Below are 27871 nucleotides of genomic sequence, written 5' to 3'. Positions count from 1 at the left end.
TCACTAGCAAGTCTTTCTTGTCTTCTCTACGCGTGCGCCTTCATGATATTTGACAGCAGGGCCGGCGGGAAGAGCGTGGGAGGATTCAGGTTTTTTTAAAATTACGCATGCGCTAAAGATGGTGGTAGCGGGGCGCATGCGCCATGCCGTGGAACTGAGTGAGATGCTTATGGAAGTCGCCCTGGTGAGCTCGAACGGCCGGTGGTGCATGCGCACTTAAGTACTCCGCGGCCCCAGGCGGCAGAGGGGAAGATGGCGGCTGTGGTACAGAATGTGGTGAAGCTGTGAGTGCAACTCTCGTTCTTCCCCCCCCCTTCCCCTCCCCTGGTTGGTTCTAATGGTACAGCCCGAATCTCCGAGAAATGCTCGCAGGAGGGTCGTAGGAGAGACCATTCTGTTATCGGGGTGGACTTGGGGGCGGAATAGGAGGCGAGGGGGCAGCTGTTGGCTCTTTTTATTGTTTAGGGCTGAAGTTTTTATAAATAAAAAATTAAACTCCCTTTCTATGGGTGGAGGCCGGATGAGGAGAGGGGAGAGTGCCTTGGTCTCAGAGTTTTAAAAGTGGATGGAAAAGAGGACATCTCGCCTTAAAATATCCCAAATTTTGAGATGGGGGATTGGAATGAGAAAAATAAAAGGCTGCTCAAAAAATAAAAAAAAAGAGGGCGGCGAAGTAGAGCCCCCAGGGGGGAGGAGAAAAGAACAGGACCCCCCACCCACTTTCCATAAAGTCCCAAAAGAAAATGGGGGATGATGAGAAAAATGGTCCTTCTACCTCATGCCCCCCCGTGGAGCTCTGAAAGAGGCCGGGAGGAAGACAGCCTCCTTCCCTTGAAACAGTAATTGTGAAAGATAAACGGGGCGTGGGGAAAGGGGGGAAATACCCATTCAGGGAAACAGAGATACAATTTGTGTCTTGAGAGGGGAATACACCAGGTGGTCCCTCAAAAAAGTGTGTGTAGGGTGGAGGTGGAGTGGATTTTTAAGAGGAGTGTGTGTCAAAAGAGACTATCTCATACCCTTAAAAAAAAGTCTTTTAAATGGAGTGGGGGGGGGGAGCAGGAAAAAAATCACTCTTGAAAAGTAGGATTCCAGTCATGGGGGTAAGAATGAGTTTCTCCCCACTTTCTATCAGAACCCAGAAGAAAATTGAGGCGGGGGAGTGAAATGGATTTAAGACGAGAACATAATATATAGATCTACCACCCACTCAATTCAGATCTCCAGAAAAAAAATGTGATGGGGGCACAGTTAAAACAACACAGCCACCTTCTCTTCCTCTTCTTTATATGGGAGATGAAGGGTGGCAAGAGATTCTGGCTAGCAAAGAGGTAGGGTGGCTAGAGAAGCTAGGGCAGGGATGGGCAACCTGTGACCCTGATGGACTACGACTCCCATCATCCCTGACCATGCTTGGCTGGGGCTGATGTGTCCAATAACATATGGAGGGCAAAAGGTACCTCGTCCTTGTGCTAGAGAAAAACAGATTCCCGCCCTCGCAATGTCAGGGGCAAGTTCCAGGGGTTGGAATAACAAGTGAAGAGATGAAAGTTGCTTGCCCAGTAGGAGGAGAGGCTGGAGTGACGAGCACAAAGACTCACCTTCTTGCAAGAGTTTAAAATAAGTTTTCAGGTAGGGGAGAGAATGATTTGAATTCCTGCCTCAAAGAGGCAGGATGGAAAGAGGAACCATGACCCATAATGGTCAGGACTCCTAATGGGAGGTGGGCAGAAGTGCAAATCGATGGATCATTCCTCCATTGCTCTCGAATGGAGAAAAAGTGATGGGCCTGCTTTCCACATAAGAAAAGCTAAGCTTCTGAGCTGGTGTAGAATTTTAAGATGGCAACTTTGGCTATACAGTACCTGGCTGGTATTGGATATCAAGAAGTAATGGATGTAGGGTGGACCCAGGTTCCAGGTCTGGTGCCTTCTGGATGTTGCTCTGGACTCCAGCTCTCATCAGCCCCAGCCAGCATAGCCAATGGTCAGGGATGGTAGGAATTGTCCCCAGAGGGGCACCATGTTGGCAACCTCTGGCATACTATATGTTGGTACCTGAAGGTCCTATATGATACATTCTTGCAATTATGTTGTTGTTGGCATCCATCTATCTTGAGAGACAAAGGAGTGCGCCTCTGAGAGTAATGTCAGACTGCTGCATTGGCAGCACCAAAGTTACCTCTCTCGGCACTATCCTGGGCAGTGTGTATGGAGGTCCTGGGCTGCCCAGATGGCAATCCTCCCTCCTCCTTGGCCTCACTGATGTGGTCCAAAGGAAAGCAGAGCAATTTTTTTGGCACCAGCTTGGCTGCAGGAGCTGCTGGAAGGAGGCATAGAAAGTGCCCTCCAACAGTCTTAGGGACTCCACTCTGGATTTGTGTAGGGTTTACTCCTTAGCCTTTTCTTCTCCTGAAGATATCCCGCAAGGCAGCGGAGGTTTTGGATCAGAGTTGTCCTTCTCCTAGGTGGGCTACCTTTCCAGGTTGATGAGCAACAACTGCTCCTCACTTACCTCTACAGCTCCTGCAGAAACCACCTTCTTGACCATTGGGCCCACTATTGGTCTTGTTGACTCAATCCGCCAGAGCCTGTCTTCGCATGCAGGGGACGTTCCCATCGGCTACCCTCACATAGTTCAGCTGGTCAGTCGAAGCTGTTTCCCGGGTTGTGGCAATTTTCTATCCTGATTTGCATCCTCTAAATTTCACATAGCTGCTTCAACTGATGATAGAGCGCCAAGAGGATTATAAAACATTGTAAACAAGGTGGACTTGCAATTTAATTACCTAATTTTCTCTTTCATTCCTCCACTCCCCCCAACAAGCTTTTTTTCCTCCGACAGCAAAGATATTAAATTCTTTTCCCCCAAAGCAAGCTGATGCCCACCAGTTTCTATTCCCCTCCCTCAGCTACTTTATGTGGCGAGATTGAAACACTAAAATTACTGTAATTATAGGCTGCTCAATTAAGGAAACTTCATTGCTGCCACACCACAGATTTTTAAAGAACAAGAATATAAATGCAAGCGATGTATTTTTTTCCTCCCTTTCCGCTTCGCTCTGAGAACTCTCCATCTGAGTCTTCACTAATGGGATTATTGAATAGAATTGGGCATTTTCCTTCTTCTGTGATTGTAATAGATTGAAAATGAGATGTGGTAATATAAAAAGCTAGCTCTACAGATGCCTCTCTTTTTTGTTCCAAGAAGGGAAGCTTAAAACCAGCTTTGTAATCAGAATTTTGATCCTGACACCTTAAAATTAAAGTACAGTGGTACCTCGGGTTACATATGCTTCAGGTTACAGACTCCGCAAACCCAGAAATAGTACCTCAGGTTAAGAACTTTGCTTCAGGATGAGAACAGAAATCGCACGGTGGCGGCGGGAGGCCCCATTAGCTAAAGTGGTGCTTCAGGTTAAGAACAGTTTCAGGTTAAGAACGGACCTCTGAAACGAATTAAGTTCTTAACCCGAGGTACCACTGTACTTTCTGCCTCCCAGTTCAACATTGTTGCAATTATTAGCTGTGGGAAGGTCCAGCTTTCTAGATTTCTATTTGTGTGATGTAGTCAATCAGTTGGTAGAGCATGAGACTCTTAATCTCAGGGTTGTGGGTCCGAGCCCCACCTTGGGCAAAAGATTCCTGCATTGCAAGGGGCTGGGCTAGATGACCCCTGGGGTCGCTTCCAATTCTACAATTCTATAGTTCTGTGAACCTAGACTCTTGGTGAACTATCTACTGTAGTTGGGAAAAACGTCTTCTAATACAGGAGTAGGCAGAAGGTATAGTTTGATGCACTGGTAGATCTTGAGGTGATCTGCACTGGTAGATCTTGAGGCAAGTGTTTCTGATGCCCAATGATTTAGCAATAGCAATGCAAAAAAGTTTCCCCACAATTAGATTGAGGACATGAAGAAAGCTTGAGTGAAAACCATAACAACATAAAAGTAGCTTGGATGCTGGATCACACTAAAGGCCCATCTAGTCCAGCATCGTGTTCTCACAGCAGCAAACCAGATGCATATGGGAAGCCTGCAAGCTGAGTATTCAGAGGTAGAACGCCTCTGACAGTGGAAGAAGAACATAGCCATCATGGTTAGTTACTGCTGATAGCCTTATATTCCATAAATTGGTCTAATTTTGTAAAGTCATCCATATTAGTAGCAGTCACTAGCTGCTGTGGGAGCAAATTCCATAGGTTAGCTAAGTGCTGTGCAAAGAAGTACTGCCTTGCATCTGTCTTGAGTCTTACCACATTCAGCTTCATTGGAAAACAGTGTTTTTACTTATGTTCCTCTCATCAGTTTTATCCTCTTAAATTCGCCCAGGAGTGGATCAGTTCTGGTCCTGAAAGTAAATTTATGGGCTGAGCATATTATGTTCAAGAGGCACCTTGCTTCTTAATTGCAAATGGCTGGTTTGTGCATCCTGAGGTCCTTTAAGAGCAAAGTGGATTTATCAAGCCTGAAGTTGACACACCTATGTTCTAACGCATGATTGCTTTTGCCTCCCACCAGCCTTGGCGAACAATATTATAAGGACGCGATGGAGCAGTGCCACAACTACAATGCCCGACTGTGTGCTGAGAGAAGTGTCCGATTGCCATTTCTGGACTCGCAGACTGGAGTGGCGCAGAGTAACTGCTACATCTGGATGGAGAAGCGGCACAGGGGACCAGGTTGGATACACATAGGATGTTGTGAAAACTTGAAGTTTAGGGGCACTGTGGTTTTCTTATTTGGGCTGTAGTTTGTAACACTTTGGGGTCTGGCAGCAGATTTGCTTGTTTTTGATAAGGCACTGCACCTGTTCTTTGACAGCTCACCTGAGAAGTGGGTGGGTGAGGAGAGGTAGGTCTCTTCTTTTTTCTTCATGGAAATTTCTTTACTCATTTCAGGGAGCCTATCTGCATACACTGCATTTATTGTCCTTTATTTATTGGTCCATATCAACTGTGCGGATTAGTGGCAAATTAGGGTGGACGTGGGTGGCGCTGTGGGCTAAACCACAGAGCCTAGGGCTTGCTGATCAGAAGGTCAGCGGTTTGAATCCCCGCGACGGGGTGAGCTCCAGTTGCTCAGTCCCTACTCCTGCCAACCTAGCAGTTCGAAAGCACGTCAAAGTGCAAGTAGATAAATAGGTACCACTCCAGTGGGAAGATAAATGGTGTTTCTGTGCGCTGCTCTGGTTCGCTAGAAGCGGCTTAGTCATGCTAGCCACATGACCCGGAAGCTGTACGCCGGCTCCTTCGGCCAATAAAACGAGATGAGCGTCGCAACCCCAGAGTCGTCCGCGACTAGACCTAAAGGTCAGGGGTCCCTTTACCTAGGATGGATTGTAAGGAGTGGATGTGTTAATTCTTGAAGTGAGGGTTGTTGGGGAAGTGCGCAAGGCTAGAGCTCTGAAAAGGCTGCATTGACCTGATAATCTTACTCTTTTTCTTCCTTTTCTGTCCTGGTTTCCTTTTTTTATTGGAAGGTTTGGCATCTGGCCAGCTCTATTCCTACCCGGCTCGGCGCTGGCGAAAAAAACGTCGCGCTCACCCTCCTGAGGATCCAAGGCTTTCCTTCCCTTCCATTAAACCAGGTACATATTTTCCTTTCTCTCTGAGCTGCTGCTGGGACTTCACTTGGGATCAAATTAGTTTTTCCTAGGGATTGGGGATGGGTTTGTACATCATAGCAAATTGATTAGAGAGGACCTCTTCTGCCAGGGTGAGTTGCATCACCGACACAACTGTGCTTTCAGGAGCATCATTATCAGCATCTCTAACCTTCCAGGTAAATTCCTGTTTTGATTTTAGTAACCCTTGGAAGTCTTTGAGCCCTATATTATTCAAAGGCTACCCCTTTCCCCATTTATCCCATCACATCTCTAATGCAGGGGTGGCTAACGAGTGGCCCACCAGAGCTTGTGGAACTAAACCTTTCATCAGCCCCAGTCAGCATGGCCAATGGCCACAGATGATGGAAGCTGTAGTTCAGTGACATCTGGAGGACCACAGGGTACCCACCGCTGTTCTATTACCACATGAGAACTTATTAAAGTCTTGATATACTAGATTGATGAACTGTTTGACTTGCATTCTGTTGTTGGACTCCAACATTTCTCAGCTGCATTCAGCATAGCCAGTGGTCAGGGGTGATGGGAATTACAGTTCAGGAACACCTGAAGGGCCACAAGTTCCACATCCCAAATCAAGGCAAACCTTAAAGTTTTTTTAACGGGTCAGAAATAAGAATTGCAATTACACTCCTGACATGCTGACTTTTCATGAGATTCACACGTTGTAGCACATTTACATTGGATTTTAGGTTTCTCCAGGAATGCTTACATTTTGGCAAAACACAGGGGAAGAGGAATTTTTCCTAAGCTGGAAGACAGAGCAATGGAGCCCCTCCAGCTTGGGAATTTTTTCCCTTCCCTTTCTTCTGCTGTGGCTGGTTCCAAGATTCCACATCTGGAGGGCCACAGGTGATAACAGTTGTTTGTAGTGGCTGTTAAGGGTTCTTCTTGGGCTAAGTATCTTGTAGCCAGGGACAGATGAAATAGGAGGGCCTTTACATGCATGAATCATGGTTTTTGTCTGGCCTTGCTGGCCGAGCCAGAAATTGTAGTTGCTGCTACCCCTGCCCACCCCACCAAAAGCTGGTCTGAGGTTGTTGGGGATGGGATGAGAGACTGAGCATTTGGCGGCCACTTTTCAAAAGTGCACAGAGTGCCTTTGAGCAGCAGAGCCCAACACTCCACACCCTGCCCCAATGGGATCACTTGGTAACAACCTTAATACTTTGATCTTTCTGAAAAAGACACACCAATCACATAGCCTGATTCTATGTGAGCCATCCACATAGTGAGTTGTGTCCTCTCATTTGCCTAAGGGGTGGTGATAGCAACGGCATGTGACTATATTGTTCGCTGTAGCATCCTCCCTTTTGATTTCTCTTTCAGTTTCAGGCCCTGCCTTCACCCAAATGTGTTCTTTCATCTCTCTGCCTTTTGCTTGTTATTCTTTCTCTTAGTCGCCTTAAAAAACCCCTCTGTATCCACTTTCTCCCTGCCATGCATAATTTTATATTTTTCTACCATGTTGCTTCTTATTCACCTTGTTGGTCAACTAAAGAGCCAGAAATGTTGCAACCTTTCCTCACAGGGGAGGTGTTTAAAAGGCTTTGTTCCACAATGGGCTCTGCTTCCTTAACTGAGGTTCACAATCCTTCCTCCAGTGCGTTCTTTCCTTCCACCATGTATTGGAGCCTCCAGTCCTTCTCCTTTGGTGATGTGGGTGGCAGTTTTAGCAACGGCCAGCAGAGGCCCTTGGTTGGCTCTTGGTTTGGAGAATTCCCTACCTGGTGAGATCGAGAGTGTCTGACTTCCCGGAGAAATTTAAAGTCGTTCCTGTTTACCCAAGCATTTGATGGCTGACAGATACTGACCATGGCAACCTTGAAATTAGTGACTGTGAGCATATGTGATTGCTTTAAAATGTTTTTAGATGTTTTAAAATTGTTTTAAACATGTTCTTTTATTTTAAATAGTATAGTTTAAACATTTGGTGTTTATCACCCTGGGCTTTTCTGGGAGGAGGGGCAGGATACAAATTTAAGTACATAACCAAAAAATTACACAGCCAACCCTCTGGATGTTACTTCTGTAGACACTGAGCAGACCCTAAAGAAAGAGGGTTTGATCTCTCAGGATGGCAGCAGCCTGGAGGCCCTTTTGAGGACGGACTCTCTTGAGAAGCGCAGTCTGCCCGATCCTCGTACTGACGAAGACAGCCTCGGCGAGTTTCCTGTTGCCAATAGTCGCGCGCGGAAGGTAATGGCAGGCAGAGGGTAGCATTGACTCTGTTTCGAAAGGGGGCTCCATGGTAACATATGAATGGCTCCTCGCAGCTTCTTCCTACCTCTCCTCTGCTGTCCTTGCCTTTAACTACAGAATGGATAGAAATCTTGCACCACGGAGACCTAGTTTTTGTACCCACAAAAACAGAAGTTTGCTACATGAATAAATTGTTCAGATTTTTAACAAGTGCACAAACGGTTGCTGAGGTTTGAGCACTTAAATCCAGTTTACACCAGAATAAGGAGCTGTGTGGAGCTTTAGGCTCCTAGCCCATGACTTCTGGAAGTACTGCTGATCCCACCACCCCTTGCTGTTTCACCAGCTTCTCCCCTCAGACATAAGGGCTCAAAACCTGCTTCAAATGCAGAAGAGGGAGAGAGCTGAGAGCCTCTTTTTTGCATCTGTGTAGTAGCTGAGGAGTGCACAGCCGCACCCCTGCTGGTAGTGTCCTTTCAGCTTGTCAGACTGCTTCTGTCTCAAAGATCCTCATTGCCAGAAAAATCATTTCATGGACCAGTGTTTTGTTCCACTGTGGTGCTAGGCATGCTTCTCTCAGCCCAGCCCAAGGTCTCTTCTGTGGTTCCCCTGCTCCAGTTTCTTTAGCTTTATTTGTTCCCAATTCCACCCTTTTACTACAAACTATTGGTTTGGATTGCAAGAGCTTCCTTTAATTTTTTTTTTTTTTTTAATGAACCAGAGTGGAATTTAGTGTGAAATGAAAGCCAGTCTATTTTGCAAAAGCCATGCTGGGATGGGGGTGAAGCGAACAGGGAGGAGGTGGTGGTGCAATGACACTTTCTGGTTTTCATCAAGTTTTTTGGCTTGGTGAGATACTGAATGTCATAATACACACTGGCTGCTTCCCAGGATCAACTCTAATAGCCTAGTAAGGCAGCCGAAGATGGAATGCTGTAGCTTGTCTTCCAGCATCCAGGAAGACAGGATGTGTGTGTGAGAGAGAGCAATAGAGAAAAGAGAGAAAGAGCACTTGCTGATTTTGAAATGTGGGCATGAAATGCGCTTTTTTGAGCCCATGCGTTTTCATAGAATCAAAGAACTGTAGAATTGGAAGGGACCCCCAAGGATCATCTAGTCCAACCCCATGCAGTGCAGGAATCACAGCTAAAGAATCTCTGATAGAGAGGTAGGATATAAATGTAGCGACAAATAAAATTATATATGATGTGAAGAAAGCATGAAATTATATATGACGTGAAGATATAGAAGACTTTCTCTTGTTAATACCATGACCCAGGGTCATCTGATAAAGCTTAAAGGTAGAATTGTAGAGTTGGAAGGGACCCTGATGGATCATCTAGTCCAACCCCCTGCAGTGCAGGAGTATACAGCAGCTGCATACGGGGATCGAACCTGCAATCTTGGTGTTATCTGCTCCATGCTCTAACCAACTGGAAGATTCAGGACAGAGAGCAGGAAGTATTTCTTTACAGAAAGCCTATGAAATCTGCCTCTGCAAGATGCGTAGGTGGCCCTAAATGGATAGTTTAGGCGATTCAACAAATTACTAAAAGATGAGGCTGTCAGTAACTACTTGTCACGATGGTGGTATGTCTAGATGATGAAGGGAGAACCTGTGGCCCTACAGCTGTTGTTGGACTATAGCTCCCATAACCCTTCTTGTTCGAGGCTCATCTGAGTTGGAGTCCAGTGACATTTGAAGGACCACAGGTTTTCAGTCACTGGTTAGGCTCAGAGGTACCATGCCTCTTGAGTATCGTGTGCTGGGGAACAACAGTAAGAGTCCATGCCCAGCTTCTCAGTTCCCCATAGGTATCTGGTTGAAACAATGTGCTGGACTACATAGGGCACAGGTGAACCTTTGGCCCTCCAGATGTTGCTGAAATCGCGGGGATGATGAGAGCTGTAGTTCAGCAACATCTGGAGGGCCAGAGGATCCCCACATCTGGGAATAGGCTTTTGCTCTGATCCAACAGGGCTTCTCTTATGTCCTTACGACAGTTTTTAATGTTACCTGAAAGCTCTGCAGTGAAAATGAAACTATTAGGTGGTCATTGCCATTGGTCTAACTAGAATGCATTTGAGGGGGTGCTTCTTAGCCAGACTTCCAAGTCTTCTGTCCTCCCCCTTGTCTTTTTGAATCTGTTTGTTTTCTCTACAGTAGTCTTGCTTCTCTGTTCTAGCGGATCCTGGAACCTGATGATTTCTTGGATGATCTAGATGATGAGGACTATGAAGAAGATACGCCAAAACGCCGAGGCAAAGGCAAGGCCAAGGTATAGCTCACATATTGGGGCTCAGTAATGCTTGCTCAGTCTTGAGTCAGTGTGCGCTTTGAGTCCTCATGGAGTGGAAAGGAGCACTGGGGCTCTATGGCAGTGGCAGGCAAGGAAATTCTATGGATGTCCCAAAATATGTTGGGTGCTGGAAAGGAATGAACACTCTATGGTTGTAGAGACTAGTGAGAATGGGATGGGGAAAACATGTGGTCTTCCAGTTGTCTTTGTACTACGGTATCCATCATCCCATCCTTTCTGTGGCTGATGGGAACTGAAATCCAGCAACATCTGGGAGGCCACAGCTTCTCCATCCCTGTCCAAGTATTTCTCAGTCTGCCTTTCTGTATTTTTAAAAACCTTGTTGTCCCTGGGGAAAACATGCATGGACACTCTCTCCTGCCCCCATGCCCCAAGGCTAAAAGGTTGAAATTGATATAACACCATAAACACAAGGTAATTGTAAGTACTAAAGGAAAGGGATTATTTATCCTTGCGGGGGATGGGGGGATTCTGGGGCTATAATTGCTTGGCACAATATTGGTTGTCATATGAATAATAATGAAATGGAAGAAGAAATTTGAAAAAAACCATTCAAACATGTGCCACTGTGGGGCAGTAGTGGATTGCCTTTTAAAATATTGCCAGCTGAACTCATCGACTCTGCAGCACTTCATTAGTATGACTCCCTCTGCTTGGCTTTTGATTTACTGAAGTAACTGTCCTACCCTATTCTAGTGGTGAAAACATACTGAAAGACAAACAGTTTTAAAAGTTAAGACTTCAGCCCTGAAAATGACAATTGCAACTGTTCCCTTAAAGCATCTTGGTGATGTCTGTGTTACTTGAGAAAGAGAATACGTGTGATTTTTTTCTCCTCTGAAGGTCATTATATGTAAATAATGGTGCATCACATAAATGCATGGTGCACATCATGGCTGCAATCTAGAGAAAACATTTAGCCGTCGTGGTGGGAACCACATAAGTTTTCCTTATGACGGATCTAACAGTTGCGCTGTTGGGGGTGGGGAAAGAGTTCAGTGTGGCACCTGTGATTATCTCCTGTCTCATAGATCTAAATAATGGTGGAGTCACTGTCTTCAGATCACACTATAATACTGTTCTTAGCCATGGATAAATCAGCTAATTTAATAGTCTCATAAAGGGCTTGAAAGTGTTTTTGAATTCCTTGGACCCACAAGAACTGTCCAGCAGGAGTATTAGTAGTTGTTATTATTCCTTGCTAGATTATATGTTCATTGGTCTTCCTGCAGCGTGGTGCCCTCCAGATATTCTGGACTATATTTTCTATCACACCCAGCATTCCCCCAACGTACACTCTCTAGATGTTGTAGACTACAACTCCCAACACCCATTGGGAGTTTCAGTCCAGGATATGTGGTCTGAAGGGTGCTAGGTTGGGAAAGTCTGGCATAGACTACCTAGCCTGTATCATGTCTCCCAGTGTGGCCAGGCATCTCTCTCTCTCTCTCTCTCTCTCTCTCTCTCTCTCTCTCTCCTCCAACCCCCAGCAACTGGCATTACTCAGATCCTTTTATGAATAACAGCTCATTTGCCATGAATTTGTTTATTCCCCTTGCCTCACCCTGTGGCACTGAATCTGCTTAACTTTCCTGCAGGCCTCCTTAACAGCTACTTTATTTGTTTCAGCTCCCACTTTATGTCACCTCAAGGTTCTTTCGGTGAGGGGTTGTTGGGTGAGGCATTTTTTCCCTTGCTCATGACATCCTCCTCTCTGGCCTCCTAGGGCAAAGGAGTTGGGAGCGCCCGGAAAAAGCTGGATGCAGCCATTTTGGAAGACCGAGACAAACCGTATGCCTGTGACAGTGAGTAAGAAGGCGAGCCGTGCTGTGGGACACAGCTGTCGTGAGCAGAACACCTTTGCTTTTCCTAGATAGGAGGACGGTGTGGTGGGGAGGGTGGGGGAACGGAGGATGCAGAGGTCAAAACTTCTTTGAAAGAGGGGCTGCGTGAGCTACTTGTCCTTGGTCCCTTGCTTTTTTAATTGAGCTTCTTGGAGGCTATAACATTACTTGTCTAGTTTGGGAGCATTGGAGGTCTGGCACTATCTGGAGTCTCCTGTGGGTATGGGCAGTTGCTTCGATGAGATCTTAGGCTGATAAAATGGTGCCTTTTATTTGCCCGGTGTGCAAATTTTCCTGTTTCACAGAGCCGTTTATTCTGGCTGGTGAAGAGTTCTGTGAAAGTGCATAAAATTACATACTTCTGCACCAGCTCAAGTCGGCCCAATAGGAGATAACTTTACTAATGTTCTCATCTCCTTTGGGACAGACTTGGCAGACTAACCCAGTCTTGTCCATGCAGGGTCTTAGCCCTGCCACCATTGGTCCTCTAAAATGGAGACATTGGGGATTGAGCCAGGGCTTCATGGATGCAAAGCAGGTGCTCAGCCACAGTGCTCCAGCCCTGCCTTCCCCTGGCAGATCCCAAGACGTGTATAGACCTTGGTATCGCTTTACCAGTCCATTGGGGGCTGTGTTTGTGTGCAGACACCCAAGCTATGTGACCAGCCCTGCTGCGTGTGGCTGCCTTTGCCAGTTCCATATTGCATGACTTTTCTGTTCTTTAGAGCTGCTCCCTGTGTGCCAATCTGGAAATGAATGCCCATGCAAACCTGGTTATTAACGTAAAAGGTGGGGGGCAATTGGCCAGAATTTTCAAAATTGCAAACAATGAGTTTTTGAAATTACTTTTCTTTCTCTTCTCCTTTTACTGTCCTGTAAGAATTTTATACTCCCCCTTTTTACTTTAAAATAACACCAGTAAGCATTTTTCTTTTCTCCCTTTTAATCGTTGTATATAGCTTTACTGTGTGCATGTTATGTGTGTGACCTATAGAGTGTTTTCACCTTTTCTCTCATTATTCTCTTTCTGTATTTCAGATAGTTACAAACAAAAGCATACCTCGAAACCTCCTGACCGAGGTAGTCCATTCTCTCTGTCTTGCTATTTATTTCCTCCTGACTTTGTTCTTCTGAAATGTTAGTTTTAAAAACTCTTCTTTTTTAAAAAGCAGGTCTTTTGATGCAGGGCACAAAAAAAACCTTCCCTCATATGATAATGCAGTTCAGGTTTTTATTTAGTGTGTGTGGCCTAATAGGGTTAGCACCCAGCTTTTTGGCCCAATTCTCTCCAAGTTGCTGTGGGAAAGGTGATAAATTTTTGTCTGGAAATTTGGATAAATACATATCTCCCTCAGTGGCTCCTAGCAATTAAAATTCAATAAGCATTGTTATTGTAAGGTGGTGAGCATTGAGTTGGGAAGAAAGTACATCAGGATGTTTTGCCGTAGATTGGCAAGGGATTCTGACTCCCTATTGTCTAGCAGTAACAAATGAAAAAGCTTTCCCCTCCCCTCCAGCCCCAAATTAGGTTGCTGAAAAAGAAATGGGGAGCAGATTTTTATATCAATGGTCTTGTGAGCTTTGCTGTGCTACTGACCACACATTCCTGGACTCATCATGTGCTCATAAGCGGCACCCTGTTCTTTAAATCTTGAGAGTGTGTCTGCCCAGCTACTGTGCAGGTACTCTGATCGGTGGACCTAGTAAAACCACCACCACCATCACCAAGTATATTCCTCAAGCCTGTCTGCTCACCCCTGGCATACATGAACAAAAATAAACCTGTCTTTGCAGTCAGGCTTATTTAATAGCACAATCCTATCTATGTCCACTTAGAAGCAAGACCAGTTGAATTCATTACGACTTCCTCTTAGAGAAGTAGGGCTAGGATTGTACCTGAAAGGACAAGAGACACAGGGGGAAATGGGTAGAAGGGAAATGGATTTGCCTGACCCAGAAAGAAGTGGTGAGTTGCTACCAGGCATTTAAATTTTTGTGGGACTGGGATGATGTTCCCTGCCTGGTATTTTTACTGAAAAGGAAGTGATGCAGTTATCTAGTAGCCCTTAGGCTGGTGATGGGCCAGGATGTCCTTCGTCTTTGCCCTTGTAGTCATTCCAGATGTTTGGAGGAGGGAAGCAAGTGTCTTGAAACTGCTTCTTCTCTGGTGGATCTTCTCTTGGTCTGATCCCCTTGGAAAAGTGGGGGGAGACTTCCACATGGCTAGTGACAGAGGCTAGAGTGGCCTCCTCTTCACTCCTGCAGTCACAGAAATTTGTCCTTTGGTTCTGACCCACTGAGATCAGAAAGAGAGGTGCCCCCCCCCTTTGATTATGTGACTTTGAGTGCTTGCTTCCTGTTACTCCCAGGGCAACAGGATCTGCCACACCAGGAGTATAGCCTTAAAGGCCACAAAAATTAGTAGCTCACAAATACTTCCACATGCCCACACATGCCCATGGCTGTTATTTCTGGCCTGAAAGGGTAGGTGGGTAGAAATAAGAGCCTTTTTTGTAAACTTGGCATGTTCTGATTTGCCCTGGGTGACCAGGCTATTTACAACTTTGCACTGCAGGATGTTGAGTGCTGCAGAGTTGTGTCTAATATCTAGTTTCCTTGAGAAGATGCTGGATTTTGCTTGGGGGAATGGATGGTAGCTAGTGAAACTGTTGTGTATTTTTGCTTTCTCCTGTGACTTCTGGTTTGACTCGCTTGCATGAGTCACCTGGTGATTTTGGAACTGCAGACCACCTTTTTGTGGTCTTTGCTTGCAGCACTCTCTGGTTGATCTGCAAGGGCTTTGGTGTATAGCAGGGATGAGGAACCTCTGGTCCTCAATATGTGCTGGACTCCAGCTCCCATCTGCCCCAGCCAGCATGGTCAGTGGTCAGGGATGATGGGAGTTGGAGTCCAGCAACATCTGGAGGCCCTGTCAGGTTCCCCTATCCCTGGCACATAGGCTGAATTCTTCCCATCCTGGATAGCTGTTGAATATTATCCCCCACCCTACCTAACTAGATGTGCTAGGCAGCCAAGTTGTTCCTTCCAGAGCTAGATAATGTATTAACACAGTCCCAGGGTCCAAAAGGCTTTGGAATTTTATAAGCTCTGTTAATGATAGGCTAAGCCCTGAGTCTTCAGTTTTCTCTGCCCTTTGGACTCTTGCTCCTTCTTATAGCCACCTGAACCAAGGGCCAATGCCACCTTTGGCCACAACCTCAACCAGTTATGTTTCAGTTTAATGTTTCATTCTGGTTTTAAAAGTATTTAAGCATCATGGAGAAAGGTACATCAAGTATTGTTGCAGGCTTCTGAGAATGAATTTATATTTATATTTTGCCTTGATTTATTGCTTTTTTAACTCCCAAAATAAATCTAGAGTAATTAAAGAAGCCTGTACCCAATAATCAGCTTCATACCATCATTTTTCCTCTAGTTGTATTTTGACACAGTGCAAATACACAAAAACTTGCATGATCTTCTATGTCATTCTTCTTCAGCTTTGGGTCTCTAGGTGTTGTTTGACTATTACTCCTTCCATTCCTGTGATCCTTAGATTAAGGGCAGTATAGAAATAATAATAATCATCATCATTATTAATAATAATAATAATAATACTGGGACCTGTAACTGTTCTCATAGAATTGTAGAGTGGGAAGGGACCCCAAGGGGTTTTTACCACCTTCCAAGGGAGTCTGTTCCCCTCTCAAACAGCTTTTATTGCCAAAAAGTTCTTCCTAATGTTTAGTCAGAATCTCCTTGTCATTTAAATCCATTGGTTTGATGTTCCTGAAGTACGCCCCCCCCCCCCCAAATCATCCATGGTCATTGGTCATCCTTGCTGGGGCTGATGGGAAGGCTCTTACATTTGCTTGCCTTTGATTTGTCAAGCAGAGCAGCCTGATTTTACCCCTCCCATCCTGTGGAATTAGCCAACTAGAGGAGGCAAGGGCGCTGGGCAAATGCAGGGCGGCAGCTCAAACTGCTAACCTCAGGCACAGCCCTCATGTGGCAAAGCCTTCTGAGCTTGCTGAAGAAGTTGTGGAATGGCAGGATTGTGCTATTCTGGGAATGTTTGCTCACAACTCTGAGCAGAAAAGAAACCCACAAGGGTAACCCCTGTCCTCTGGCAATCCTGCCCAGCCCTTCATTTGAATCCTATAGAGAGACATTTCTTTTTCTTAAAGTGCTGAAACTCAGGAGCATCCAATGAAGCCTAATATTTGAAGTTTAAGGCCAGAGAAAGGAAGTCCTTCACACACATAGTTGAACTACAGAATTTGCTCCCACCAGAGGCAGTGAGGGCCACCAACTTACATGACTTTATAAGAGGATTAGAGAAATTCATGGAAGGTCAGACTACTAGTGGCTATTAGCCACAATGAATTGTCAGCATCCTTCGGGGGTCGAGATGCAAGCTGGCTAGCCCCTAGCTGGATCATGCCCTTCCAGCCGTGACGATCCCCTGATCTCTGGTGTGACGTAAATCAGCGACTCAGACTTCAAAAGCCTGAGCACGCTATATTAGCAGAGCATACTGTGCAAACAGAACAGGCGTGAGGCTTTTGGAAACATACTAACAGCTAAAGATTTATTAAGCATAAATCAGGACAAAGAAAACATGTCGTCTCCCTTTCTTCTCCTCAGAGAGACAGTGAAAAGCAAAAGCTATACACAAATGGAAGTTCCCAGCATACTGTGCTGGAATGTAAACAGACATGTGACACGTAACAATCCCGTGTCTGCTCCTTAAGGTGGAATGGAAATTCTCAACATGAATATGTTATCCCTCCTCTGTTAGAGGCAGTGTATGCCTTTAAATCCCATTTGCTGGGAATCGCAAGGAGAACACAGGTGCAGTCAGGCCCTGCTTAAAGGCTTCCCCTAGGGATCTGGCTGGTCCCTGTTGGCCTGAATGGGCCTTTGGCCTGTCGCCAGGTTCTTACCTTCTTACATCTATGCAAGTCTGAAGAACTAATTTATTTTAATTTTATTGTTTTTATTAATGAAAACCGGGAGTTGGTTCTGCAAAGGAAAACATCGGAATGAAGCAAATTTACAGAGTATATTCAGCCTTGCCTCCATTTTCTGGTGCCATGAGCAAGTGGGCTGCAGGAATGAACATAGGACTTATTTATTTTTAACTGAGAATTGTTGGCTATCTCAAGTATCCCGACCCTTAATCCCAGATACGTGGCTCTGGACTGTTGGTGAGAGAAAAGCGCTCTTCTTCTGCCCAGAAGCACGCAATGGATTGTATCCATCTAAGTTCTCCTTGGAGTAGACGCAATTGGAAATTAATGGCTCAGCTACTGTTGAGCATGACTGATACTGGATACAACTCAGTATTTCATGAACAAGGTCCCATTGCACTGTGTGTGTGAGAGAGAGAGAGAGGGGGGGGGGAGCTACTTTGGAACCACAGCCCAAGGAAAGAGGACGGAGGTTGTTTTTTCTCCTCCTGCATCTGCTCCAAAGTGGGCTTTTTTTTTTTGTAAGCTATGTTGAGCCTCCTTGGAAGCAGCATGTAGCAACCACTGCCTCTTTGGAGGGAGCCTGCCAGCATAGGCTCCCTACTTAATCAGCTGTGTTTACACAGCCCTTAAGAGAGCCATTACTTTTTCCCTGCAAATTGGCTTTCCAGTCGCTGTGCAAAAGACTTGCTGGACTTAATGTGCTTTAGAAAACATTTGTCTCCCTCCCCGAAATCAGAACTTGATTAGACCTGGAGTGTTTATGGGAGATTGTGTGTTTGTGTATGTTCTCCAGCCCCAGCAGGGTTTTTTTCCCAAGCAGTGTTCCTCGCTAGATATGGCTCACTTCCTTGTTTCTGTGTCTTAGCTACTTCCAAATCTGGAGCACGCTGTTTTGGTGGTTCAGCCTAGGCCTGTTGAGCTGCGGGTATTAATCCCTGCTCTCCTTTAGATATCCATAATGCAATTCTGAATCAGAGCCAGATCTTCAAACAAATTGCTCTTTTCTCTTTGCCAAGGACTTGAGGATGGAAGGTAGAGGAATGGTGGGGTGGCAATTGGGGAAGCGTGGACTTGCAGCAAGGCTGAAGAGCTGTGCAGGGCAACTAAAAGCTGGCCACTAGAAATCTGCTCTTAGCTTTTCCCTTTCTGAAACCAGACAAACAAGGTTTCAGGTCGTTCTTTCATGAGGGCCAGAAACATGTGCTGTGCGTGTTAAGAGTCTTCGATTACTTGGAGTGCCAGACATACACAATTGTGTACTATCCCCTTCGTTCATTACTGTTTGGTTGGGGGTGTGTGTGTGTGGAGATGCTTTGAGAGCATTCTGAGTGCAGGTCGCAAAGGGTGCTACGATATGAACTTACCACTGTGTTTAGAAATCTGGTTCTGGTGCTGAGCAACAGGAAATATTTTCCCCACCCTTGTTTTGAGATTTGTGCAGTTTCTGTTTCTATAACAGGTTGACACAGTAGCACATTGAGGGGACGGGCAGTGTGTGCTTTTTGGAGTGGGGGGAGAAGGGGATAAAGATTGGCTGAGAATTGGATAATTTCATTGCGAAGGGAAGGGGGAGGAAAGCAGCTCCTCTGGGGATGGGAAGCTCAAACCTGTGTCTTGTCTGCCTTAAAAATTTCTTCCTGTTCAGTCTGTGGGAAGCGTTACAAGAACCGTCCTGGGCTGAGTTACCACTATGCGCACTCCCACCTGGCTGAGGAAGAGGGGGAAGACAAGGAAGACTCGCAGCCCCCCACGCCTGTATCACAGAGATCTGAGGAGCAGAAATGTAAGTGTCTTCCTCCTCCTCCTGGGGCTTTTCCAAACTTTAAGATCTCTTTATGTAAGTTCTCCTCTACCCCAGCTTAAATTGGATCTCAAGATTTGCCCTGGAAAAAGGGATAGACCTAGTGTGAGTCCCACACTTAAATGTCGTGTTGTGATGTTGGGATTTATATGAGCCAATTGAAGGACTAAGGGAGTCAATTTCAGCAAGAATGGTGGCATGTGCTAGCAAGTGACCAAGCCTGTCATGCTTTGAGCAGCTGCATGTGGAACCATCACAACCAGGACTGAAGGGTTGGACCAGGGGTCAGCAACCTTTTTCAGTCATGGTCCGGTCCACCATCCCTCAGATCATGTGGTGGGCCGGACTATATTTTGAAGAAAAAAATGAACAAATTCCTATGCCCCACAAATAACCCAGAGATGCATTTTAAATAAAAGCACACATTCTACTCATGTAAAAACATGCTGATTCCCGGATGCGGGCTGGATTGAGAAGGTGATTGGGCCGCATCTGGCCCACGGGCCTTCGGTTGCCTACCCCTGGGCTGGACCTACGTATGTCCGAGCCATAGGTAAGAGCCAGCTGTTCTCTTTAAGTAGGCTGTGAATACAGGGTGAGCATAAAATGATCAGTAGGATGAGATGCTATAGCCAGTATCCTGTAGTGGCAATGGGACAGTGCTGCTGAGAATGCACACAATAAGCTTTTCTTTTGTGGTCACCCCTTCCCTTTGAGAGAAGCTCGGCTGCAGTTTAAAAATAATAAACTCCCCCTAGGTCTGGGTGGAGTATGTGGGGTGGGATGAGGTTCTGTTTTGACTCTGTCTTGTCATTGATTAAAACACCTTTTTCCAATAGCCAAGAAAGGTCCGGATGGCTTGGCCTTGCCCAACAATTACTGCGACTTCTGCCTTGGAGACTCCAAGATCAATAAGAAAACAGGGCAACCTGAAGAGCTGGTTTCATGTTCTGACTGTGGACGATCAGGTATATGAACTGTGGGGAGCAGTGGGGCAGGATCCTACCAAGAGCTTGGGTATCCTACGTAAGTTTTATGGGTTTTCTTGGCATCCCACTCCTGATCCTTCCCACCTGCACCTTCCCGTGCTTGTTGGTTTGGTCCCAAGAACAACCTTTTTCAAAAAGAATCTAAACAAGAGAAATGAAGTAGGCTCAGGAGGCATGTTCTTACAGCTGCCTCCTGAAGCTGCAATATTTTTTTGAAAAAAACAAAACAATTTAAATTTTTTTTATGGTACAGAAGATACATTTTGAGAAAACAGTTGTTGCAACAGTAAACAAACAACTTGTCCAGATAAAATTACAGACTTTTGTCATGCTATGTAATGAAGTTTCATTTGATTACTCTAAAGCTCAAACCACATTTCCCCATGAGTGTTGGAACTGATTCCTGCTGCAATCTGAACAGTTTATGTATTCAATGAACATTTGCCATACGTTATAAAATAAACAGGGATTGTGTTTGCCCTTTGGCATGTTAATTTCTCAGCCAACGCTATTGACCACATTGGTGTACCAATGGTGTACCAATCAATGTTAAGCCTAACACCAGTTTCTGAAGCTTCAAGACTGGCATCTTTGTGAAGGAGCTTGTGCGTTTCCCATGTGTCAGTGCCCCAACAGAGGCCTGTGGTGGTAGAAGCTGGCTTTGGCTGCCCCTCGTTGGCTCATTTGGCCCCCTTCTGCTGCTAGGGGGAGTACATCTTCCTCATGGATTAAGACAGCTACCAAGGGTTGTATCCAGCTAAGTCCTATGCAGGGTAGAGCCCTTGGAATCAATGATCATGAGTTATGACTAAAAGTAATCATTTCCATGGGTTAACTCTTGAGTTGCACACAGATATATAAGACTAACATAGACTGAAGTGTTGGAAGCTTGGCTTAGCCACTCCTGAATCCCCTTGTTAAAAGGGGGTTGGGCACAGTCATGAAGCTGGAGAGACCTGCCAGTGGCCATTAGCCTTTTTGTGTTGGACCAAAACCAGAACTACAGTATTTTTCCATGTATTGGATGAGGTTTTTTTGTCTCAAAAATCACGTTAAAAAACTGGGGTTGTCCAATACACGGATAGTGGCATGGGGGTGGGATATTCTGTTGGTTTTGGGGGGTTTTTTATAATAATTTTTTTTACTGATTTTCCACATTTTTAACATCTTTACAATAATCATTTTTCATCTCTATTTATTAGGTTCTTTTGACCTCTCTGACTTCCCTCAATGGGTTCTCTCCTTGTCCCATAATTAACTGCATCTTTTATGTTTTCCAAATAATTACATAAATCACAAGTAAAATGCAGTAAAATTTCACATTAAAGTATCTTCACATTCCTGTCAGTGACTTTAAAATTTTACAGTGTTCTTTTAAATAAAGTAAGAATTTATTCCAGTCCTTTTCAAATACTTGTTCTTCCTGGTTTTGGATCTTTCCTGTCAATTTCGCCATCTCCACATAGTCCATCAGTTTCGCCTGCCATTCCGGCACTTCCTTTTGCTTCCATTTCTGGGCTAGTAGTACTCTCACTGCTGTTGTTGCATACAGAAATAATCACTTATCTTCTCTCAGTATCTCTTTACCCATAATACCTAATAAAAAGGCTTCTGGTTGTTATTTTTTTTTTAAATTCTTAAATATTTTCTTTAACTCATTGTAAATCATATCCCAGAAGTCTTTTACTTTATCACATAACCACCACATATGGTAAAAAGTACCCTCTATTCCCTTACATTTCCAACATAAATTTGAGCTAGTTTTATACATTTTTGCAATTTTACTTGGTGTCAAATACCAGCGATACGTCATTTTCATAATATTTTCTTTCAACAAGTAGCATGCAGTAAATTTAATTTCTTCCTTCCATAATTTTTCCCAGTATGACATTTGAATATTATATTCAAAGTCTCTAGCCCAGTGTATCATAATAACTGCCTTAACCTCTTCATCCTTTGTATGCCATTCCAAAAGTAATTACAATATTCTGTTGTTTGGTCTTATGTGAACATTGTGAGAATAAAATTCAGTAGCGCTTTCCCTCTTCCTGTCAAAACGCTTGCCAACCTGGTTTTCCTTGGAGAAAAGATGAGCAGCAAATGTGATGAAGAGGTGCAACGTCTTTGTTTGTTTATCCGCTTGCTGAGGTGCCCACACAACCTTCCTGTCTTAATGCCTGCCCCACTGTCTCTCCCCACCAGGGCACCCTTCATGCCTGCAGTTCACACCAGTTATGATGGCGGCGGTGAAGACCTACCGCTGGCAGTGTATTGAGTGCAAGTGCTGTAACATCTGTGGCACCTCTGAGAACGATGTGAGTACCCTTTCTCTCCCCTGTCCCTGCCCTTTGCATGACTGAATCCCTTCTCCCTGTGTCCTTTCATCATGAATGTCCCTCTTTATATTATATGCCTAAAAGGTCTCAACAATTTGCATCTGGAAATTTAAATGCATTACACCAATTCATGCAAAACTGTAACATTCTCATAGACACCTCCCACTGTCCCCAGTTACAGCCTCAGGAAGCACACTTCCAGCAGAACAAAATCCACTCATTAAAAGCCTGGTGGCAGGCGGGGTCATAGGCCAAAGTGGTTGGAGCAAACAATGTAAATTTCAACCCATTTTTTTTTTACAATAGACCGCTTTCCTCACGCACCCCTCATTCCATCCTCCTTCTAGGCAAGTGACAAGTGTTTATCGGAGGTCAAGGCTACCTCCCAGCCAGGAAAAAGATCGCAAGGATAGTGCAAAGCAAAGTCAATTAGGGGCTTGGTCTGGGGGGGAGTTCTGAGGGCCAGATAGTACGATCTGGAGGGCCACATCCATTCCCCAGGCCTATAGTTCCCCATCTCTAGTTCCCAATGGTTTTCGTGAGGCTGAAGGGTGGCAGCAGCTTGCATTCCTCTCTAAGCTCCTTGAAGCAAAGGTGGGATATAAATTGGATAGATTAAACTACAACACCTTGATTTTTAGGGGTGCAGAGGACAGATTTTCTCCCTTTCTGAAAAGAAGTGGAATAATTTGCATTCTCCTTTGTTCTGGCTTTTCCTCCCTCCCCATCCTGCTTAGGACCAGCTGCTCTTCTGTGACGATTGTGACCGTGGCTACCATATGTACTGCCTCACTCCACCCATGTCAGAACCACCGGAAGGTGAGTACTTCTCTGCTTCCCCGTTTGCATCTTCCCACCTTTGTGCGATTTTGGGTTTCTCCTGGTTTTTGCATAGGGAATTCCGGAAGCCATAGTTCAGTGATAAAGAGTGACTGCTTTGTAGACAAAAAGCCCTGGTTCAATTTCTGGTGTCTCCAGGTAGGGCTGGGAGAGAGAGACCCCTGCCTGAAACCCTGGAAAGCTGCTGCCGATCAGTGTCGACATTGCTGAGCTCGGTGGACCAAGGTTCCGACTCTGTATAAGGCAGCATCCTATTTGGGGGCATAGAATAAAAGGCTGCTCTGCACAGCTTGCTCACCTGTTTTGTAATTAACTGGCCTGCAATTTAAATTGAGTAAAAGAAGAAGAAAAGAAGTTCCTTCTGGGCCTCATTCTACTTAACAAATCAAATAGGATTTTTCTTTTTCTTTTTTAAATGCTTTGGGATTTTAAACCTGCCTTAGCGTGCCAATTATATAAAAGAAGAAAGTTTGCATGTAGCATGACATGGCAAAACGCTGGTGACTTGTAGCAGGCAGTTTGCCGACTGATTTCCTGAGCAGGCGCTGACTTGGTATTTTGAAAAGACGCTTCCAGCAACAGGCCCACAGCCAAAGGTAGCCTTTGCTAATCTTAAATCACCTGTTTAATCTTTACACCACTTCTTTTGAGTCGCAGGTCACAGCTCAGGCTTTTCCGAGGCCTAGTTGGAAAGGGCTTCCAGTCAAGGCCCACAGACTGCCTGTCTACTGTAAGACCAGTAGAAGGGGCTGTAGGTTTGGGACGGAGCAAACATTTCACACATGGTAGATTCTGGTTCTCATCCCTGACACCCCTGCTGTGGTGTCAAGTTCTGTTGGTGTACAGTGTGTGTCTAGTGTAGCTATAATGCATCCCACACACTCCATAGAGGACAAGTCACATACCTGTAAACAAGGAGGTGGACAAAATGACACTCTGTGTGCACCGCTGTCTGCTGTGCTTAAATTTAGTTTGCTTATAAGTCGCTTTTCCACTTTGACCTTGGTGGCTCACAATAAACATTAACTTATTATCAGAACATGCAACATTTGAAACAACTTTGTGTTTCAAAACATACCATTAAATTCAAAAAGGACAAAACCAGCAATTCAGTAAGCATAGAATAAATTCGATATTACGCTAAAATAACCAAGTACTTAATGGAGACCCTTTCTCAGTATGTCCCGTAGTTTACGATCAGGGAGAGGGGCCCTTCTCAGAGTATCATTAAGTGAACTTTTGAAGAAAGGGTATCACTTTTGGAGTGAACAAGACTTGCTTGTGCAGCATCCCTCACCCAAATTTAACAGCAGCTCAAAGATGGGTAACCTGGCACCTCCCAGGTTGCTGGGCTACAACTGCAGGTCATCATAATTATTGGCCATGCTGGTTGGGGTTGTTGGGAGTTCATGTCCAACGTCCCCCAGAGAGCCACTGGTTCTCCCACTGCTACAATAGGTGTCTTATCCCTCCCCCTGCCCTCTTTTCTGTTACAGGAAGCTGGAGCTGTCACCTGTGTCTGGATTTGCTGAAGGAGAAAGCCTCCATCTATCAGAACCAGAACTCCTCCTGATGGGCGCTGGGGCAGCAGAGAAGAAAGGGAGCTTGAAAGAGGAACCGCCAGTTGTCCACTACCTTGCAGGGCTCTTTTTCCCTTTCTTGGTTTAGTCTTTTTCCTATGCTGCCTCCCACTCTTGGTCAGTGTCTCCTTCACCAGTCGGATCCAGTCCCTGCCAGCTCTCTCCATTGTCCTCTGCGCAGCGGTTTTTGGGTTTAGAACTTCTCCTTCTTTCTCTCTCTCCCTGCTCTCCTGGGAGGGAGGATTCTCCATGCCCTTTCCTCACTTGCCTCCAGGCTGGCTGAGAAGCACCAAACAGATCATCATATCTACGGCCTTAATACTCAAGGACAAATATATATATATATAGAAATATATTCCGACCGAACTGGGCTTGCTGGGAGGAGGCGACTCCTTCTCATCTTACTAACATTGTGCTATTGAATCAACAGCTGATCTGCAGGCTTCTATGTCTCCAAAAGCAGAGCCAGCAATTTTAAAAACTTTTTTTTAAAACACAAAACCACCACGAGCACTCTTGATACTACCCACAGGGCTTATAGGCTCCCTTCCAGCCCTTGACCACCTGTTCCTCCCTCTCCATAAGAAAGTGGTTTTGTCCCTTATATAATTACAAATGGATCTGGAGCAGTCTCCTAGACCCGAGAGAACTCTGGGAAGGCATTGTCCAGTGGAAAACCTACCTTTGGCCTTCAACAGTGTGGACCAGGACTTGGCTTAGGCAGGTGTGAAAACAAAGTGACTTCGTTTACCTCAGTCAGGGAAGATCTTTTGAGGCTTCCCCTTGTCCTGATGGAGGCTGGATCCTGACCCAAAGAACCCTCCCGTTGTTAACACAAAGCACCATTGCCTCCTTCCTTGTTTTCACACATACAAGGCTATATATATACTTTTAACGGGGGGTTGTGTTGGGGTGGGAGATTGGGGGAGCAGAGAGAGGGTTCCAGCACTTTTCCCCACCTCTCTTTAGCAAGCCCTTAACATATGGGGTGTTGACTACAGCCCCCCCCCCCCAAGCAGCATTTCTGTCCCACGGTGGGTTTTAATATGTTCTTAATTCTCGAGGGAATGTTTCCAGTCCTGGCACCATTTTACATTTCCCCTCGTATCATCCTCCCACCATATGGGCCTCTACAGGAATATGCGAGTTGCTCGGAGGTGGATGAATGGAGGGCCGGCAGCTCTTTCTTCCCTGGAGCAGGGCTTGTTGGCAGGAGTTGACCCTGGTCTCCCCGCTGTGCTGCGTGCCTCTCTGGGGACGTTGGCCACAGATCTCTGGGGTTGCCTGTGCGGGCCACTTCTTTTTTTCTTTCCCTAGCCTCACTTGATGCCTATTTGCTGAGTCCTGATTTCCCACATTCTCTGTGTGCGTGTCTGCAGGTGGAGGGCGAGCCCTTATACCTTTGGGCTGCTCTCCAAGGAGAACAAGCTGGCATGCAGAAGCCTCCTCCCTTTCCAAGAACGGAAGCTCTCTTCTGCATCCATCCTGCCTTCCCCCTTGGTTGCCTTCTTCACCTCCCCACCCCCACTCTCTGGAGGAACCGGTCCTTAATAAGAAGTGACATTTTGAAAACCTTCCTTGGAAACTTCCACCTGTCTTCCCCCTAACCCCCTTTGTATGGCACCCCATTTGGGGAGGAGAGGTGTTTTTCTCTGGAATAGGGTTCTGTGTAATATACTAATGATGTGCCTGTTTTTTCTAAAAATTGACTTCATACCTACCTCCAAAGCCCCTTGCCCCAGTCATACATCCTCTTGCACTCCCCCAAAATGCATCCAGCCCTTCTCTGCCCACATCTTTGCAGAGGCAATACATGAAGACTCAGGGGGACTGGCAAAGCAGAGGGGGCTGGTTCTTTTTAGAATAGCTTGCCTCACCGAGTTAACATCCATCCTGTGACTGGGCACTGCAGCCTCTTGCCTCACCTTTTCCTAAGGCAGGGGTGGGGAACTGATCCCCCCAAAAAGATATTGTTGGGCTATGGCACCCATCATCATCTCTTGACCCGCTGGCCTTGCCGGCTGCCGGAGCTGCTGGGAGTCGGACTCCACACTCCCAGCCAAACCGCAGGAAGGGTGCCATCCTTGCCTTTGTTCTCACTACCCCGCTAGCTAAGGTGGGTCTTAGTGGGGCTGTATTTGGAAGGGGAAAGAGGCACTTTGGGAACCAAAACGGAAGCTTTCACCCACCCACCCCTGCCCTCATTCGCTATGCTCTTTGGACTAGAGGCTTTCAGGATTAAAAAGGTCCACAGACTCCCCATTGAGTCTATAAGGGATGTCAAGAGAGGTGGAGTCATTGTGCACTTACAGCCCTGGATCCCCTTGGGGGCCGCAACCCCACACAGGGAAGCCATCTTGGTTTCTTTAACCTTGCACTTGATTTCTCTCCCATAGTTGGTTGGGACTGGGTAGGAGGGAACAGGTAGAGATGGCCTGTTGATGAAGGGGGGTGGGGGTGGGCAAACCTTGCGTTGGGGGAGTTGCTGTCCCAACCCCAGATGGGGGCATGTCCTCGTTCAAAGCATCACACCCGTGTCTTAAAACTCACAACCCGAATAAACACCAAAATGGCTTGTTTGGACTAATTATTTTATTGCAGTCTTTTGTCTGTTGGGGTGGGTTGAAAGTAGCTTTTTTGCGGGGGATTTTTTTTTTAAAAGCAGTGTTGCATTATGGAGATTTTATGCTCAGGTTAGATCTGTTGGTTTGAGGGAAGGGGAATTGGGAAGGGTATATAAGAACATGGTCCATGTTCTTCTTCTTCTTCTTTTTTTAAAGTGGGCTTTGCTTCAGTGCTCTCTTCATCTTGGGGAGGGGTGGGCCTTGGGTTTTCAAACCCACATCCCTTCTATTCCTTGAGCACTCAGAAGCTGATCAGAATACCTCATCTCCCCCCCCCCCTTTTGCCACAAGTTGATTCTGCAGCTCCTTGCACCTGAACGCCCTCCTGCCCAGCCGTTACCAGTTTTACAATGAATTGGTGGCTATGTTTCTCCCTCTCCCCAGGCAATTAATTATGCAGATAATTTTATTTTTTAGGTTTGGAATTGGTTATGGTATGCCGAGGCTCTTCACCGCCCCTACATTAATTTTTTTTAATTGCAGCTGAAGCTAAAGTGTGTTTTACCTTTTTTGTTTTATTTTAAGGTATTGTAATAAGTATTAGCGAATAAATCATTTTTACACAGAAAGCACTCTCCGGTTTCTCTGTCCAACAATCATCTGGCGCTCTGGGATTTTTCTGGGTTTTGATGCGATTAGGGAAGTGGCGAGGTGTTAAGTTTCAGGGAGCAAAAGGGTAGGAATAAATGAGCAGTTCTCCAAATGGAGAGAAGTATTGAATCGGAATTGTAGAG

At 45.6% G+C, this 27871-nt stretch overlaps 1 protein-coding gene across 3 annotated transcripts; it reads left to right on the top strand.

Annotated features, from left to right (window-relative positions):
• The first annotated feature begins 63 nt into the window (after positions 1 to 63).
• Positions 64 to 27706, top strand: DPF2 (double PHD fingers 2). 3 transcript variants are annotated; one of them, XM_080985489.1, is made up of 13 exons: positions 64 to 284; positions 2468 to 2644; positions 4520 to 4680; positions 5481 to 5588; positions 7660 to 7823; positions 10013 to 10105; positions 11874 to 11952; positions 13030 to 13071; positions 18613 to 18750; positions 19608 to 19736; positions 21960 to 22072; positions 22831 to 22912; positions 24430 to 27706. In XM_080985489.1, the coding sequence occupies exons 3-13, from the start codon at positions 4548 to 4550 to the stop codon at positions 24504 to 24506; spliced, it is 1158 nt and encodes a 385-aa protein (XP_080841615.1). In that variant the 5' UTR covers positions 64 to 284; positions 2468 to 2644; positions 4520 to 4547; the 3' UTR covers positions 24507 to 27706. The 3 variants fall into 3 exon arrangements, with proteins under 3 accessions (XP_080841615.1, XP_080841613.1, XP_080841614.1); XM_080985487.1 differs by lacking the exon at positions 2468 to 2644; XM_080985488.1 differs by lacking the exons at positions 2468 to 2644; positions 13030 to 13071 and having other exon boundaries at positions 66 to 284.
• The last annotated feature ends 165 nt before the right edge of the window (positions 27707 to 27871 follow it).

This window comes from Podarcis pityusensis (assembly GCF_964106645.2).
Source record: "Podarcis pityusensis genome assembly, chromosome: 16".
Taxonomy (NCBI): Eukaryota; Metazoa; Chordata; class Lepidosauria; order Squamata; family Lacertidae; genus Podarcis; species Podarcis pityusensis.
The sequence above is the reverse complement of the archived record's forward strand: the minus strand, read 5'-3'. Positions and strand labels throughout refer to the sequence as shown.

Excerpts from the sequence above, each read along its gene's own strand:
- DPF2 (XM_080985487.1), top strand. The coding sequence starts at position 253 with ATGGCGGCTGTGGTACAGAATGTGGTGAAGCT. Across the intron at positions 13,072-18,612 it reads CTCGAAACCTCCTGACCGAG|TCTGTGGGAAGCGTTACAAG; the intron begins GTAGTCCATTCT and ends CTTCCTGTTCAG. Across the intron at positions 22,913-24,429 it reads CATGTCAGAACCACCGGAAG|GAAGCTGGAGCTGTCACCTG; the intron begins GTGAGTACTTCT and ends TTTCTGTTACAG.